Source organism: Lactuca serriola, chromosome 2, assembly GCF_051521515.1.
Source record: "Lactuca serriola cultivar US96UC23 chromosome 2, Lser_US96UC23_V15, whole genome shotgun sequence".
Lineage (NCBI taxonomy): Eukaryota > Viridiplantae > Streptophyta > Magnoliopsida > Asterales > Asteraceae > Lactuca > Lactuca serriola.
Window position 1 is genome coordinate 149,063,101 of NC_136409.1, and position 19,108 is coordinate 149,082,208.

Below are 19,108 nucleotides of genomic sequence, written 5' to 3' on the forward strand. Positions count from 1 at the left end.
ATGGACAAATTTTAGTCAAATATGTTAATTTAAAGAATCAATGAGCTAACACTTTTACCAAAACGTCGACACTTTTGTTTAAAGGGGAGAACGTGATATTCAAACCGGCTTAATAGCTAGGTATGATAGTTAGATAGCATTCGAGATAAAAATGTTGGATATCAATGTTAGATAGCTTCTTTTGATTAAAATAATGCTCAACCCATGTTCTGCAAATCTTGTTGACCTACACACTGAACAATCCTCAATGTGTTCTAAAGATGTCTACATATATTTAAATAATGATAATATGCTTAGGTCTAGTGTACTTTAGCAATTTAATATTATAATTTTTTGGCTATTTAAAAATTGTTTCTTCGAGCTTTGTAGCTATCCACATGTAACCTTTTCTTTCATTTAGAAGAATATTAGTTGTATCCTTGTGTCCAGTTTATTTTTTTGTGTTTCTTGTTAAAGATCATAACTAGCCTAATAGAACAAATATTATCTAGAAGACTTTAGCTTGTTCTAGAATGATCTAGAAGATTCTAGAACATTATGGAAGACTATGGAAGACTCTAGAATATACCGGAAGAGTCTAGAATACTCTAGAATGGCATGGAAGACCATGGAAGGTTATGGATCATTCTAGAAGACACTGGATCAACCTAGACCTCTCCAGAACATGGTAGAATGTTCTAGAAACATATGGAAGCATGTAGAGTATGCTAGATAGTTCTAGAGTTATCTAGTATGTAGTAAGTGTATGCTAGTGTCTAGAACCTTCCTAAGAGGCCTATAAATAGGTATGGAGCTCATTTACTCTAAACCATCCAAGAAAGCCTCAAAGAAAGCAAAGTGTGTAGTAGTTTCACAAAGTGTAAGTTATTCTTAAGTGTCTTAATAAAAGTATTGTTGTTTCCCATATAAAGAGTCGTGTTCAACAATCTGGTATCAGAGCGAGGTTTCTTGATAGTGGGAACGAGTGATTCTCTTTGTATCGTGAGTAGTCTGTGACTCTGCAAGTTTAGTGCTGAAACTAGCTTGTTTGGTATTACCGAGGTACTGCCAACACGATGGGTGATCTCCAAGTTGTCGGAGGAATCAAGAAACTCAACAACAACAACTACAAAACATGGGAAACATGTATGAAGTCCTACTTACAAGGACAAGATCTATGGGAGGTCGTTGCTGGAAGCGAAACTATGCCATCAGAAGAAGATGTTAATGGTGCTTTGCGCAAATGCAAAATCAAAGCAGGCAAAGCAATGTTTGCCTTGAAGACCACAATCGAAGAAGAGATGTTAGAGGATATTCCCGACGAGAACACACCGAAAGAAGCTTGGGACACGTTTGTGACGCTTTTCTCAAAGAAGAATGATATGAGACTACAAATTTTGGAGAACGAGCTACTATCAATCTCACAACGTGACATGACGATTGCTCAATATTTCCATAATGTCAAGTCGATATGTCGGGAGATTATTAAACTAGATCCGCAATCCGTCATTGCAGAAGCTCGAATGAAAGGGATCATCATCCATGGACTGAGGCCAGAATATAAAAGCTTCATTACTGCTCTACAAGGATGACCCGTTCAACCATCACTTGTAGAGTTTGAGAATTTGTTAGCCAGCCAAGAAGCTATGGCTAAACAAATGGGAGGCTTCATGTTGAAGAGTGAAGAAGAAGCACTCTACACAAGTAAAAGTCGGAGGAATTGCAAGCTACCTTCCAAAGAAGGATATAAAAATGCTGACAAAGGGAAGAGTCAGCAAGGAACCTTACAACCTTGGAGATCTCAAAAGACTGACAATAAGAGTTCTGGAGGAAGGAGGTTTGAAGGAAACTGCAAAAATTATGGAAAGTGGGGCCATATGTCCAAGGATTGTTGGTCAAAGAAAAAGTATGTGGAAAGCAATGTTGTAACTTCGAAAAAGGTAATAAAGGATGAATGGGATGCTGAGGCATTATGTGCCATAGAAGAAAATGAGTTGGCACTCATGGCAATGACGAGAGAGCGTGTCAACTATGAGAATGACTGGATCATTGATTCAAGATGCTCCCTTCACATGACTGGCGATCAGAACAAACTACAAGACATGAAGGAATACAAAGGGAGTCGCATGGTACTTACAGCCAACAAGGCATGACTTCCAATTGCTCAGGTTGGAAAAACGACAATCATGCCTGGTAATAAATCCGACATGGTGTCACTACATAATGTCTATCACATGCCAGGTATGAAGAAGAACTTGTTGTCGGTATCGCAACTAACATCGTCAGGCAACTACGTCTTGTTTAGCCCACAAGATGTGAAGGTCTATCGAGATCTTAAAATCTTAGAAAAACCAACAATGGAAGGACGGAGAGTGGAGTCCGTCTATGTACTCTCCGCAGAGTCTGCCTATGTAGACAAGACTCGCAAGAATGAGACAGCAGATCTATGGCATGCACGGCTGGGACATGTTGGTTATCACAATTTAAAGGTAATAATGGAGAAATCCATGCTTAAAGGCTTCCCTCAACTTGAAGTCAAAATGGATGTTGTTTGTGCTGGATGCCAGTACGGTAAAGCGCATCAATTACCATATAAGGAGTCAAATTTTAGAGCAAAGAAGCCACTAGAGTTAATCCACTCGGATGTGTTCGGTCCAGTCAAGCAGACATCAGTTAGCGGGATGCAGTACATGGTGACGTTCATTGATGATTATTCGAGATATGTGTGGGTTTTCTTCATGAAAGAAAAATCTGAAACATTCTCAAAGTTTCTAGAATTCAAGACAACGATCGAAGGAGAAGTGAAAAATCTGAAACATTCTCTGAGGACCACCATAAAAATACTTCCGAGTATTTGGCTGCGTCTGCTACGTATTTGTGCCTAGCCATTTACGTAGCAAGTTTGACAAGAAAGTAGTCAGGTGTATATTTGTTGGATATGACAATCAAAGAAAAGGGTGGAGATGTTGTGATCCAACAAGTGGAAGATGCTACACTTCAAGAGATGTAGTGTTCGATGAAGCATTTTCATGGTGGTCCTCAGAGAAGAAAGTATTACCAGACTCGGAAAATATTGAAGAAATTTTAAAACAAAAGATGGGGGAGCAAACTGCGCATATTTGGTCAAGTGTTGATACACCTGAAGATCCAAGTGACACTGATGTCACTGAGCAAGAAGTAACTCAAACAAGTAACGTTGATGAAAGGGAGACGCTGCCTCCACAATAGGGGTGCAAACGAGCCAAGCTACCCGCGAGCTACTCGGGATCGGATCGTTAAAAGCTCGACTCGAAATCGATTTTAAACAAGCCCGAGCCGAGTTCGAGCTTAATATTAAGCTCGTTTATTAAACGAGCTCGAGCTCGAGCCTATGTCATTAAGCTCGATTAGGCTCGCGAGCCTAAACGAGCCTTTATATAATATAATTTATTATTATTTATATATATTAAAATAAAAATATATTAGAGGAATTATAGATTTAGGGTATTAGTAAACGAGCTCCTTAACGAGCTCGAGCCGAACTTAAGCTTATTTAGGCACGTCAGATAAAAAACGAGTCGAGCCCGAGCCCAAGCTGAGCTTGGATAATTCTTTACGAGCTCGATCTGAGCTCAGTACAAGAAAGCTCAAATCGAGCCGATATCGAGCTCGAGCCTCATATAACTTAAACGAGCCTGAGCTGAGCCTGGCCAGGCTCGGGCTCGGCTCGGCTCGTTTGCACCCCTACTCCACAACTTTGAAGGACGGAAAGAATCCAAAAGCCAAATCCTAAGTATGCTAATTCAGCCATTTTAGAAGACGGTGTTAAAGATCCAGAGACATATGAAGAAGCATCTAAGAAAAAAGTGTGGCAGAAGGCAATGGAAGAAGAAGTTATAGCCTTAGAGCAGAATCAAACTTGGGAACTAGTACCAAGACCATGAGATATAAAACCTATTTCCTGCAAGTGGGTTTATAAAATAAAGCGTCGACCAGATGGATCAATTGAAAGATACAAGGCTCGTTTGGTGGCTCGAGGGTTTTCACAACAATATGGATTGGACTATGATGAAACATTTAGTCCAGTGGCGAAGTTAACTACTATACGGGTGCTGCTAGCTCTTGCAGCTAGTAAAGACTGGAAATTATGGCAGATGGATGTGAAGAATACTTTCTTGCATGGAGAATTAGACCGAGAGATCTACATGAACCAACCAATAGGATTTGAGGATGTAGTTAATCCCAATCATGTGTGCAAGCTGAGAAAAGCTCTTTACGGATTGAAGAAGGCACCAAGAGCCTGGTATGGTAAGATTGTTGAATTTCTTACCTGAAGTGGTTATTCAGTTGCATATGCAGACTCAAGCCTGTTCGTCAAAGAAAAAGAAGGGAAGTTGGCAGTTGTGTTGGTTTATGTGGATGATTTGATCATTACCGGGGATGACGATAGAGAAATCCATCAAACAAGAGAAAATCTATCGGTGTTATTCTAAATGAAAGAGTTGGGGGAGCTTAAAGACTTCTTGGGTCTAGAAGTTGATCGCACAAAGGAAGGATTATTCCTCTGCCAACAAAAGTATACAAGAGATATACTTCAAAAGTTTGGCATGTCGGAGTGTAAGCCAGTATCAACACCAATAGAGCCAAATTCCAAGATATGTGCTCATGAAGGAAAATAGTTGGGCGATGGAACAATGTATCGAGAACTAGTGGGTAGCCTAATCTACCTAACTTTATCTCGGCCTGACATCGCTTATGCAGTTGGAGTTATGAGTCGATACATGCAAAGTCTGAAGAAACCTCATTTGGATGCGGCCCAACGAATATTGAGATATATTAAAGATACAATTGACTATGGTCTCTTGTATAAAAGAGAAGAAGACTGCAAGTTGGTTGGATATTGTGATGCTGACTATGCAGGAGACCATGATATCCGAAGATCAACCACTGGGTATGTGTTCAAGCTCGGTTCGGGACCAATATCATGGTGCAGTAAAAGACAACCAACAATATCATTGTCAACCACGGAAGCGGAGTACAAAGCAGCGGCCATAGCAGCTTAAGAAAGTACATGGTTGATACTCCTAATGGAGGACTTACATCAAAAAGTTGATTATGCAATATCACTTCACTGCGACAACCAATATGCATTTCGGCTGGCAGAAAATCTAGTATTTCATGCTAGAACAAAGCATGTGGAAATGAATTATCACTTTATCAGACGTAAGAAATTGAGATGCGACAGATCAAGACCGATGACCAAATAGCAGACTTGTTCACCAAAGGGATGAGTACTGGAAAATATGAAGGTTTTCGATGTCAGCTTAACATGGTACGAAGAATGAGGGTTAGTGCTGAGGGGAAGTGTTAAAGATCATCACTAGCCCAATAGAACAAATATTATCTAGAAGACTTTAGCTTGTTCTAGAATGCTCTAGAAGATTCTAGAACATTATGGAAGACTATGGAATATACCAGAAGAGTTTAGAATACTCTAGAACGACATGGAAGACCCTGGAAGGTTATGGATCATTCTAGAAGACACTGGAGCAACCTAGACCTCTCCAGTAGAACGTTCTAGAAACATATGGAAGCATGTAGAGTATGTTAGATAGCTCTAGAGTTATCTAGTATGTAGTAAGTGTATGCTAGTATCTAGAACCTTCCTAAGAGGCCTATAAATAGGTATGGAGCTCATTTGCTCCAAACCATTCAAAAAAGCCTCAAAGAAAGCAAAGGGTGTAGTAGTCTCACAAAGTGTAAGTTCTTCTTAAGTGTCTTAATAAAAGTATTATTGTTTCCCATATAAAGAGCCGTGTTCAACAATTCTTACAACTTTATATAACTCATCTAGCTTAAGCACTTACTTTATCTTCAATATTTAGCATATAATTAGTTCCAACATTCTAAATGAAAATCAGCATCCAGCTAACATAGTTAAACTAAACTAACTTCAAGAATTCATCTGTTCATCAAATCTCCTAAATCAGTCATCACCATTGTGTTCAGCAGAAGAACATAGAACTCCATACGTTTTTATGAAGCTTGGGCAATTGAGTGAACCCACCTGCACCACCACCACCGCCACCACCGCCACTATGACTAGATGTGGTGTCCGACATGTCATCAAACTTAACAAATTGCGCCACCTGTCCTGCCGCCAAATGAGCGTAGCAGATCGGAGCAACTGTATATGTAAACATTTTCACATCATTAGATTCTCTTCATGTTTACTTTAAATACATGCAACAAATTCATTATATAATTATCACATCCTATATACATTATTCTTACCTACAGATATAGCAGTTGTACTCCTTTGGTACCTACATAACCCAAAATCCCCAAATCAATCACTAATTTATTAATTTTGACCTAATATTTTAGAAAAATTAAGTTTTCATCAACTTACACATAGGATAACGAATGAACAAGCTCTTGTAACTCATCAGCAGAAAACCCAATCTCATCAAGAAACACATGGTAATGAGTAGGTCGTGTAGTTCCCTAAAAAACCAAATATAATCAACTCAAAAAAATAAATAAATAAATCACAATCGTATCTCTTACAAAACCATTCATAATACTCACAATTGGTCCATTTTGTGCGCATAAGTAGAAGTCGTTGCTCTTTGGATGGCAGACTTTATTATCAACAACTGTTCCTGTAACACAAGAACACAAAAAAGATTCAATTTTTGTTCGTTTTTGTTAATCCAAATCAAAACAATTTCAAAATCGGAAACCTGGAGGAACGTTAGCTTCTGAATTGGCTTGGAAGAATTTTGTGTGATGAGTCTTTTGTGCCACGATAAACAAAAACTTTGGATCCCATTGTTCATCCATGAACTTACACGCTTCAATGATTTGATTAAGCTCGATATTAAGCACTTGATTAAATTGGGATTCACTTACACCATCCCTAAATATAATTATGTTCTGGGGCTTCAGCTGAGGAGTGCTTAAATAGAAGTCAACCAACAGCTCCCTGAAATCATAAAAACATCAAGCTTTATAACGCTAAAGATTCTGGAAGCTTTGAAAACGTTGGAAATGTTTGTGATTAACTAAACCTTATCATTCCTTCATCTTCAAGCTTCGTCCTTCCTTCATTGTCAACCTTTGAAACAGGCTTAAACAAGGCATCAATCATCTCAACTCTTGCTGATTGTGCACGAACAGATGCTCTGTATTGCGAAATTTGAGGCCATTTCCTTGAGCTTACAACCTAAATGTACATATTAAAGAAATCATAATCGTTTTTTTATAAGATTAAGAAAAAAAAAAGAATATTAATTATTACGTACAGCAGCAATTGAAGGAACATCCGCACGTCCAGGTGACCCATGAGAGACATCCATCCCAAAGATCATGGTGGGAGTCCTTGATACCAATGGTATAGCATTTGCAAACTCCATTGACAACAAAGAGTTTATTCCACCCATCTGAAAAAATAAATAAATAAATAAACTGACTCGAGTTTTTTCAGGATATTAAGAAAAGAAAGGAATTGAAGTAGAATCGTGTGTTTGGTTTGAAAATCAGACCTTTGCGTTGACCTTGAGAAGCACGTTTGTGACATACTGGTCGTTGATCCTAGTTGGGGCAATGCATTGTGTGACAATCCCATGGTCAACAAGGCATTTTCGCTTCCATGGACCTATTATATATCCGTTTTTTTAACAAATTAAAATCAGTCTAAATCAAACAAAGTAAACCCTAAAAGATGAAGGAAAAGGGTAAAAAGTAAAAACCATAGATATCTGAATTCTTTCGTTCAGGGAGGATGCATAGAATAAAAGAAGGTGGGCCCCGAAGTCTCTCTTTTATCGCTTCAAACATTTTGTCAACACGAACAGGAGCAGGACTACGTTTGAACTGAGGGTTCTCATCGAGTACACCATGTGGTGGATCAAGTTCCTGTAAATATCATCATCGCCCGTAATTTTTATTTGATTTTTATAAGTTTTAACTTGTGGATATATTACAAATAGATGATTTATGTTGGAGAACTCACGATTCCTTTTGCTTGACAACACATGCGGAGGTTGTTCTTAAGGGCATCCATGTCACATCGTGCAGAAAAGTTGACTACAACCCAATTGGTGATCCTTTTTGGCTCAATAAGTGTCTGAAGACAAACAACTAATCGTTAGATCAAGAGAAAAAGTTTTGAAAAAAATTGTCAAAAAGAATAATTTTGACCTTGTTGTTGAAGTTCCATCGACCGCCACGTGGCACCATGTCCCCACCTCTCCCGAATTTTAACTGTGAAAAAGTCAACACAAACACACGCGACGCGAGTGAGAAAATTATCGTACAACAAATAATAAAAATTTTAAAAAATAAATAAATAAATAAGTACCTTTGGAGGTTCCAAAACTCGACCCTCGACTTGTGTGAAAGTGGTAGTGATTGTAATCCCAGTGGCATTAATAAGAGGATCAGCACCATAGTTACTTTGATTCAGTGCCTGATCAAAATGATAATTCAAAATGTTTTTTTATTACCATTTAATTAATATTTTCTATTTTCATAATTGATATTAAGATATAGAAGCTTACACCAGTCAATGCTTGCATTCGATCACGAGGCTTTTGTCGTGACTTCTCAACAAGTGAAGCTCTTTGTAGATTAGACAAAGCCTTGGTGTATCGTTGTAGGGAAATCAATTCACACAACTATAAAAAAAAAAGGATTTAGATTGGATTTTGGTGATTAATATTGTTAACAAAATCTACAAATATTTATATATATTATTACCTCAAGTGGGATATAAACTGGCCTCTTAGGTTTGCCAACATCAAGACATGGATAATCAGCAGAGTATTCAAGGCGTCTTCCGTGATGATCAGCGTAGTATTGTAACACCGTTATGTCAATTGTCTCAGTTGGGCTATTTCCATCTCTTTGATTCTTTTGTTTCATTGAAAACCTACAAAATTAATCATTATTAGATTTCAAAAAATGAAAGCATTAATTATATGAAATGAACGAATAGAACCTACGTTTGTTCTCTGCATGTTTTCTCGCTCAACCCAATAATTTTGTACTCACGATTAGAGGGGAAGGTCTTGACACGCAAATTCTTGAGCATTCTTTTTGCCTAATCACCAAAAAAAGAATCAAGATTAGAGGATATATAAAATCAATAAAAGCTATTAATACATTTTAAAAACAAATTAATCAAACTTGTTACCTTCACCCAATCAATCTCCCTAATGTTACGAACATTTTGGTTCTCACAAAGAAAGTCCACAACTTTCCCTGGCTTCACAATCATTGTAGTCGATACATCTACAAAAGATTAATCAAATCAATGTTGATTGATAATCAGTCATAGCATTACAATTTTTAAAATTAGACAAAAAAAAAAAAAAACGAAATGTTTGGTGTTTTTTTACCCATGTTCAAACTCAAACCAGATTGAGTGGCACGAAAACTAGAATGAAAACCCCTACACCCCACAACACCACCTCCAATTCCTATAAAGTTTCGTGAGTCATTCTGGAAGTAACACTGTTTAACCAGAAGACAACCTCTGTATAGACATAACCAAAAAACAATCCATGATTAATGTTATTGAATATATCATAAATAGAATTTCTTGTTTTCATATGTATATGACTTACTGTTTCGCAGCGTGTTGTCTAAGAAGAACATCTAAAACCCTAACAGCTTCATGGAATTGCTCTGAATCATGACCTTGAAGCGCATTAACAATGGCTTGAATTGGGATCTTTGTAGCATAACTTATAGTCACCTTAAATTGCTTTGACTGAGGCACACGCCTCGATCTCTTTGTTTCTCCATCACTTGGGCTTCCACCTCGGATAGTTCTATACAAACAATTCCACGTGTTTGTTAATTGTTAGCAAACAAGATTCTTAAAACGAAAGTGAAAAGTCAAACATTATTTATTTATTACCTATTTGATGCAGCATTCTCCAAAACAACATTGAACTCGAGCTTAGTTCTAGGTAAAGAACCAACGGTAAAAAGAGTCTTTTCACCATCATACGCAAATCCTTTCCCGCCCATTTCAGATTCGTAGGTTTTATGAACCATATCTAGTATTTTTCTTCCGATCCCTTTTGCCTCGACTGGATTTCCATCTTCATAAAATAACGCAACCTGAATAAGAGATATTTGTGATTTATAAGGTAATAAACATTAATACATCATACATATGTTACGATATATGGTAGAATATAAATAGTAGAAAACAGTTGAAGAGATACATACACTATATTGATAAAAGTGGTCGTTAGTCCTGCTTAGTTTCACGTTGAAATGGTTGGTCAACAGAGGGATCCTTTGACCTTTAGTGCCCAATTCACGCCTGGCCATTGGACGGCGGTTTGACTCGTTGACTTTCGCCGGAACAAAATTTGGTGGAATAGGCGGAGGCGGTGGTAATTCGTGCTTCATTTAATTTCGATATATTTCTTTACAGAGACTGGTAAGAATAAGAATTGAATTTACACTTGAAGGTAAAGATAGTTAAACCTAAAATAATTCCATAACCTAAAAAACCAACCAATTATTTTTAAAAAATATGTTCAAAGTGACAAAATACACACCCATGTGATTTCATCTTTATTTTTTTTTTCCAGAAAAGAAACCCTGTTATATTGTTTGAACAGAAAGTGAAATTCAACAAAAAAAGTAAATAGTCTATATATTCATAGGAAAACAGTGGAGCACGTAAGATCTTTAGCTATACCCAGAATAGAAAGTAAATCATTATATACGTATAATGTATAAATTATATACGATCACACAAACAAATACAGTAATACACACTTCGCATTCTTATAAAAAGAAAACCAAGAATCCAATCAATAAAATCATCATACACAGTTCAATAAATTATAAAAAAAAGAATGGTTTCTACATGTAATGCAGAAAAAAGAGCAAAAACATCGAATATACGTATGCATATAAATAAACATTAAACACACAGATTCGATAATCCTATTAATAGAATAATACATGTTCGATAAAAAAAACATGGAACGTATAGGTAAATATAAACACAAAACCCACACAAAAAGAGCAAATCATACTATCATACAAAAAAAACACACACACACACACAATGTAATGCATGTATATAATAATACTCCAATACGTATATGCTTTTGTATACACATAGCTAGACAAAGAATGAAGAAAAGCTTCTTTACCTAGCTTAGAGCGAATCGATATCCGGCTGTATAACGAAGGAGAATATAACGAGATAAATACAATGGAGAGCAAAACCTTATAAAAAGGGTTGTTAATCGATATTCATCAGGGAAACGGAAGGTTTTGTTCTTCGAAAAGGAAGGTGAAGATGAGAGAGAAACTATTACTGCTGCTACGAGGGTAAAAATCGTGTTGGCGCTACAACATATATTCTTCCACGAATCTCCTTTTTCTTACTTGAATTGTAAATTACTTTGTTACCCTCAATTTTATTTACTCTTAGCAATGAGCGTTGGGCTCTTTTGTCTTTTCATTTAGTAATTGTTGACGATTCCGTGTAATCATTCCTATTGAAATCATGAAATCTATATATTTAAATTTTATTTTTTTATTTTGTGTAGATAATCTTTATAGATTGTGACATTCAATTCTTTTAGCTAAATTTTATAATATCGAGGATCTGCTCTTAAAAGTTTTTTATATGGAGTTATCAAAATTTTACACGACTTGGGACCTAATATTTCTCTTTATGATATTTATCAATGCTGTATTTTCAATAAAACAAAGGCAACATATTTTTCAATGATGTTTTTATATAATTTAACATAACTATTTATTGTGCCTGATCCGCTAAATGGGGATTTAATGCAACTTTACATAAATTTCTATAATTAAAAATTTATTTGGGTTATTTTATTGTAAATATTGAATTTGACGAAAATATAAAATTTACCTTAAAGTTTATATTTCATACTTTAATTAAAATAGCTATAAGTTTTAATGTGGAATTACTTGCATATATTATAAAATGTGATAGAACATCAAATTTAAAAGTTATCTTTAATATAAAGCAAAGAAAACTAAAATTATAATCCAATCTTGATTTGGTTTAAGGTGCAATTGCAAATATGTGGTTTTGGTTTTAATTTTATTGAATCTCGAGTCAAAACAACCATTGGTTTGGCGTGAGGTTGGTTTGAAATTTCACGTGGAAATATATATCTAGTATATCTAGGGTTATAAAATTACATCCTTGCCATATTTGGAACTTCTAAAAACATATCATTTAACATTTGTTAAATGTCCGCTTAGATTAAAAAAAACACACGATAAAGTATCTAATAACTCAATCTCATTCAAAACTCGTTTTCATATTTGGTAGATACTAGGGTTTGTTGAGATACCAATTGTCATTTTAATATGAAACTAAAAAATTATAAATAATGTCTAAGTTGCAAAAAATTCAACTTGACATGATCCATAAGGATTGATGGAATCATTCCCGTCGAACTTGTTGAAGTCGGTGTAGCAGTCGAACCCAAGGTGGAGGGAGTCGTGATCTTGCTGGTCCCGCCCAAGTCGGATCCCTCCCAACCCGTCTCCCCCATTTTTCTTCTTTGCTTCCAACCTCCAACGGTTTCTTGAACCCCCCAACACTCCTCTCTTTCTCTTTTGCTCTCCTCCCGCCGATCCCTCTCCTCCTCCTCCCTTGTCAAACCCGCCCAACTACTCCCTCCATCTTCACCCCGATATGATTATGTCCCCACTAAGGATCACTTCAGGTTTTAGGCACAAAAACAGAGAGTTTGAATTTGAAAAAGCATATTGATGACTAATTTTCATAAAAGATATCCAAATATTTAAAATATGAGTACATTTACTCGTTTATTCAGAATTTGCATAGACAATAAACTTTATGTATTCTATAATTGAAAATGATTTCGTAAAAGATATCCAAATATTTAAAAGCTATCACGAACAACTTGGGTTGCCAGTTTTACCAAGGCAACTTGGATGGTCAATAGGGGTGAACATAAAAATCATCAAATCGGACAATACCAAATTAACTGATATAAGAAATACATTTCGTACGAAAAATAGTGATGCAATTTTTTATTTGCTTAATTCCTTTAATCAAATGCAGTTGGTTCAGTTCACTTTTATTGTAAAAACGTCTCATACACAACCAAATCTTGATTCAATTTCATTTTTTAATGTAAAACTGTCTTATAAATAACCAAATCGAACCACTATATAGAATGACTATATAAAAAAAATTTAAAAATTATATCTAAGAGGTAATTATACTAATTAAATAAGGAATTCAAATTGAAGAGAATATCTGATGCTAAAAAGATAAATATTTCCACTATAAATTTTAACAACAATGAACTTTCACTCTTTTTTTTAATTGCGACATACTTAGTGATTTACATTACTTATACTAATATTCTTTTTGTTTTTTACTTTTAATTGCAATGCGTTTTTTATGTTTATCTCACTTTGGACTATTATGATAACTAATATTAATTGATAACCAAAACCATTACCAATCCAAAATGATAACCAATGGCTACCAAAATGCATTTGTTATTATATCTTGTATTCTATGTATTGTACTGTGCCCACCTTGTATTAAGCTCATATGTATTTGATGTATATATCGCCTTTATATTTTACAATGTAAGGTAATGATAATGATTTGATTTTCATTCCATAATATGGTATCAGAGATTCTATCCTAAAATCTCTCCATTCTTTCTTCTCTTCTTTCATTGTCGACGACTCCTTCCCAAAACCCTAATTTTTTTTCTCTTCTCCTTCATCTACGACTCCATGTCAGGCCCTACAACACCACCAAATAAATTGTTTTGTGTCACAAACATCAAATCTCATATTCTGCTCATACTCGATCTATTGATTCCATATATCATTCTCCCACACCACAACCCACTTATGCAAACTAGAAGAAAGTGGACTCAGTTGTGAAAGGGTGGATTTATACCACTCTCTCACACAATCTTCTCAATATGATCATAAAAAAGACGTTCTTGATCGTCACGTTTTCTTCACTATCAAACTTCTTTTTTGCGACAACAAAGACACGAGGGCCATCCAACTTGACACCAAACTACGCAACATTTCTATTGTGACCTTAGTGTTAAGGATTATTGCACAAAGATCAAGTCTATTGTCAATCTTTTTGAGAATCTCGACCCTTAAGAAAAGGTTCCCGATAAAAAAACCTTGTCATTTATGCCATTAATGGCCTTTCTTCTTGATTTGATTATGTTTCTAGTATCATCCACTATTGTCTGATGTTTCAATCATTTGAAGAGACCTGCTCCATTTTTTTTTATCAAAGGAACAACGAATTCAACTTCATATGGCTGCTCTTCTGCCGGTTCATGGTGACCACCCCTCATCACCATCCATCCTCCATACCACTTCTGACAACAACCATTTTCAGGAGCGTCGCCATAACAGTCATCCTTCATAAAATCGACATCGAAAATAGGGAACAACAACAATGGTCCAACAACAACAAAACCCGCATTAGCGCCCTTGGAGCTCACCTCGAAACCTATTAACTATCAACAATGGATTGTTTAATATCGACAACCCACTCTTGGTATTTTCTCCCCATCTCCACAACAGGCTCCCTTCTCTGCTGCACAAGCCCATGTCACGACTCCTGTTGCCTCATCACTCCAACCTAACTCAACCTCAATTACGCCTCTTTGGGCTTGGTTTAGTACCAAACAATATCCCACATCCCATTCCTCAAATGTTTAACTCGATGTCACTTCAAGAGTCAACCGAATGGGTCTTGGATATGGGCACAACGGATCATGTGTATGCAAATCAAGGTATACACCATTCTTTTATTGATAAGAATGTATGTCATAATATCCTAGCTGGAAACGGGACCAAGATACTTGTGCTGGATTACTGTTGGATTAGTATCTAAGCCCGTAACTATATTTGGTATGTACTTGACCCAGTTGTGCATGGTCCTTTTGGGTTGCCTTCACCAAAGCAACTTGACAAGGTTATTTAAGAACGTGAGAGAAGATATTATGGTTTATTAATATATTATAAGAATAATGTATTAAAGGACAAATCATATTATTTGATTAATATTAGTCATAAATTATTAGGAATTAATTTGGTGACTAAAAGAGATTAATTGAATAAAGGGGCATAAACTGTCAAATGTATGATAGTTGAGTTTTGGGCTGGGAAACCTAATGCACTAAGGGGGAACGAAATTATGAGGGGGATCAATCATATTTTCGTCCAAAGGCCCTAATCTAGAAGGTTCCATGGGTTGCTTGGTGACTAAGTTGTCCATTAGGGTTTAGACTGAAACCCTAGCAGCCTACACTATAAATAAAGGCCCTTGGATGCAATTTTCGGATGCTTGACTCCAAGAGAAACCCTAGGGCCGATTTTTAGTGTTCTTCCTCCTCTCTCATAATATCCTTCTTGCTTGTGGTGTTTGTGAACCATTAGAGGAGTTACAATTATGACTCTAAGCTCAAGATCAAGAAGATTCAAAGGATTCCAAGCAAATTGAAAGAGGTAAACACTTAGATCTGTTCTTATAATGTTAATTTTGAATTATACATGCTAGATCTAGGGTTGCAAGTCTTGCGATTAATTATATGTACAATAGAGAAGCCTAGATCCAAGCTTTAGGGTTTTGCATGAGCACATAGGATGTTCTTTTGCTTAAAAACCATCAGTGGTATCAGAGCTTTGATTGGTTTCTGTTGTATGTGATGTAATTGTCGTGTTTCTGCTAAAAAATCATTTTTTGGCCTCTGCCCGACTCAACTCGGCGAGTCAGTATATGGACTCGGTGAGTTGGCCCAACTCGGCGAGTCTGAGAGTCAGACAGAGGATATTTCGGGATTTTCTTGCTGTTTTGCTATAGGATAAATGCCAAAATCGTTTTTTGATGATAAAATCCGAATTTTATTGTATGCAAGTGATTATCCTTACCAAAACAAAAGATAATTTCAAATCTTTTGAATAATAGTTTCTTTATATGATAAATATGGATTATTTAAATTATTTGGTAATTATCTTGTGTCTAAAATTAGAGTAGGTCAAATATAGATAATCATAAAATTAATTGTTTAATTTATATTATTTGTTATTTGATCCCTTGTGTTTTGAAAAGTTCAAAACTTGTCCTCAAGTTTTGAAATTTAAATTTTATGATTAAAAGTTTAATTTTGAATAATTTAAATTTCAAACCCATAGAATTTTACAAGCTTAAAATTCAAACCTATACTATTATGTTATTACAAGATTAATTAATATATATGTATAACTTAAAGTGCTAGTCTTACCGTTAGTATGCCTCATTCACGAAACCGATCTATAAGGGGGGTATAAGGTTATGGCTATAAAATGGCCGTTTAATGGGTATCCACTCTTAACCACCGCTTTCCAGGGACGGTTTTAAGGGGTTCCCGGTGTGGCACCGGCAACCCCTAAATTTTCTGGCTGCAGTGTAAAAAATTTCGAATTTTCGATTTTTTTAAACTATTTTCATGTATCGGTAACACCTATTCATCCCGGCAACACCTACTATGTATTCCTGCGTCCGTCTCTACCGCTTCCTTGATTGGTGGAGGGTCGTTAGCCGAACGGGTAGGATAGGGCAATCCTCTCCTCATTAAAATTATAATGGATGATACAAAGTAACTACAATGTTTTTACAAATTCCCAATCTTAGTTACTTTAGAGTAAAATGTGAAAATGATGCTACTCCATGGAATTACACTTTGTACCCTTTTCAAACGTTAGTGGAGCGTGTGTGGTTAACCGAAACACTAATTTGGGTTTGACTTTGGTAGCAAAGGGTGGCTCGATGTTTGTCATAGATCAATGGAGCGTGTGTGGTTTATCGACACATTGATTAGGTGATAGAGACATTAAGTGCACCATGTTGATTCGCATGGTTATTCACACCTTGTTTGTGATCCTCGGTATCCCAGTCACAAACTTGAAGGGCATATCGAGATTTAAACATACCATTGAAAAGTTCAATGAATCTCAAAAGAATCTAGGAGTTTTCAAATACATTTAAAACTTAATCTTTTTTTTCGTTTTTCGTGGTGAAAGTTAGTGAATCGTCATTCACTTACATTCAAATTATTTACTTTTAGAGTACGACATCCCTTTCTAAGTTGTAAATAATGTTGTTGGATCCTAGCCCTGATTTCTCATTTGGGTGTTTAATTGGGGATTCATTTCTAATAAAACTTTGTTCCTTTCTTTTTCAGATGTCCGCTAACAACAACAACAACGCTTCTGGGTCATTCTCGCTGATGAACCTATGTCAAAAGGTGAAATTTGATGGGTCAAATTTTAACGAGTGGATGAGGTACATTCGCATGATCACTCGCTACGAGGACAAAGAATATGTCCTCGATGAGAAGCTTGAAAAGATCATCCCAGATGTTGCTACTCCTGAAGAATTGTCCGCCTTTGAGGCCCACGAGCGTGATGCTACGAAAGTTCATTGCATCATGCTGGCTACCATGAACCTCGAACTCCAAAAGTCCTATGAGGACATGTATCCATATGAAATGCATCGAGATTTGCTGGACATGTACCACCTAAGCGCAAGGCAAGAGCGCTATGAGATCATTACTAACATGATCACCGCTAAGATGGGAGTGGAGAATCCCTAACCTCTCATTTGCAGAAAATGTATAGGTATGTTGATCGTCTTCTCAAACTTAATGTTAAGTTTGATGAGGATTTGGCTATCGACATCATCCTCCACTCCTTTCCTTCCTGCTACAACCAGTTCAGAATGACCTACCACATGAATAAGGAAGATGTATCATTGAGTAAGCTCCAAGGACTATTGAGGACTGCTGAGAGCAACCTTAAAGACAAATCTGTTGCACCATCCCCTGCTGTGGCTGCTCCTATGTTGGCAATTCGCCAAGGAAAGGGAAAGAAGAGGAAGGCTCCTTCAAAGAGCCCCCAAAAGGGAAAGTCCCGTGATGGTTCATCCTCTAGTGGGAACAAAACAGGTCCTGCTAAACCCTCCTCTGACCCTAAGGAAGCAGAGTGCTTTTATTGCCACGAGAAGGGCCACTGGAAATGTAGTTGCCCTAAATATCTGCAGGACATTAAGGATGGGAAGATAAAGCCCAACTTTGCAGGTATGTATTATATTAAATTTAACAACTCATCACTTGCTATGTCATGGGTTCTTGATACAGGATGTGGTTACCACATTTGTTCTGATTTGCAGGGCCTAAGAAGAAGTAGGGAGGTGGAACATAGGAAGATAAACTTGATTATGGGAAACATAAGATCGTCGTCTGTGACCAGAGTCGGAGTTTATTATTTAGTGTTGAGTAATGGGTTAGGGTTAGATTTAAATAATTGTTGCTATTCGCCAGATATGACAAGAAACATCATTTCATTTCATGGATTGTTTAGACAAGGTTTCAGATATTCGTTTGATAATAGTAATGGTTCTATTAATTTTTATTTGAATGGTGTCTTTTATTTCAATGCATTACCTTGTAATGGGATTTATGAATCTGTGTTGGTTGTAGACAATTTAGGAAATGATGTGTTGAATATTGATTCGTCTAATAGTCTAGACAAAGCATGCTAGTGGCATTGTCGCCTTGGCCATGTCAACAAGAAACGCATAGCCCAACTTTTAAAGGATGGAGTGTTGGAGTCATTCGACCTTAGGGACGATGACTTGTGTGGGTCTTGTTTACTTGGGAAGATGACCAAGTTACCCTTTACTGGCACTTGTGAAAGGGGTGAGGGTCTATTGGATCTCATACACACCGATGTATGTGGGCCCTTTAGATCCACCACAAGGGATGCTTGCCGCTTCTACGTGACTTTTACGGATGATTATAGCAGATATGGATATATCTACTTAATCAAGCAAAAGTCATAAACCTTTGAAAAGTTCAAAGAGTTTAAGAATGAAGTGGAGAATCAGCTGGGCAGGAAAATCAAGATGTTTCGGTCAGACCGAGGAGGAGAGTACCTAAGTCTTGAGTTTCGTGACTATCTAAAGGAATGCAGAATTGTTTCGCAATTGACGCCTCCGAGAACGCCACAATTGAATGGTGTGGCTGAGAGACGTAATCGAACCTTGTTGGACATGGTTCGTTCT

At 36.5% G+C, this 19,108-nt stretch overlaps 2 protein-coding genes and 1 pseudogene across 2 annotated transcripts; 2 read left to right on the forward strand and 1 right to left on the reverse strand.

Moving 5' to 3' along the window:
• The first annotated feature begins 1,055 nt into the window (after positions 1–1,055).
• Positions 1,056–1,571, forward strand: LOC145089646 (uncharacterized). The gene has a single exon (XM_079028057.1). It carries the CDS (start codon positions 1,056–1,058, stop codon positions 1,569–1,571), a length of 516 nt encoding a protein of 171 aa, XP_078884183.1.
• A 3,081-nt stretch (positions 1,572–4,652) lies between these two features.
• On the forward strand, positions 4,653–5,021 carry LOC145089647 (secreted RxLR effector protein 161 pseudogene; annotated as a pseudogene).
• Positions 5,022–5,763: 742 nt separating this feature from the next.
• LOC145090492 (protein argonaute 4A-like) lies at positions 5,764–10,404 on the reverse strand. Its single transcript, XM_079028671.1, has 20 exons — positions 10,204–10,404; positions 9,887–10,092; positions 9,591–9,797; positions 9,363–9,499; positions 9,158–9,255; positions 8,967–9,064; positions 8,722–8,893; positions 8,523–8,639; positions 8,324–8,431; positions 8,164–8,226; positions 7,976–8,089; positions 7,713–7,878; positions 7,506–7,618; positions 7,266–7,403; positions 7,032–7,186; positions 6,705–6,946; positions 6,550–6,623; positions 6,371–6,465; positions 6,253–6,284; positions 5,764–6,145 (listed from the first exon to the last, which is right to left on the reverse strand). The coding sequence occupies exons 1-20, from the start codon at positions 10,387–10,389 to the stop codon at positions 5,964–5,966; spliced, it is 2,703 nt and encodes a 900-aa protein (XP_078884797.1). The 5' UTR covers positions 10,390–10,404; the 3' UTR covers positions 5,764–5,963.
• Positions 10,405–19,108: the final 8,704 nt, after the last annotated feature.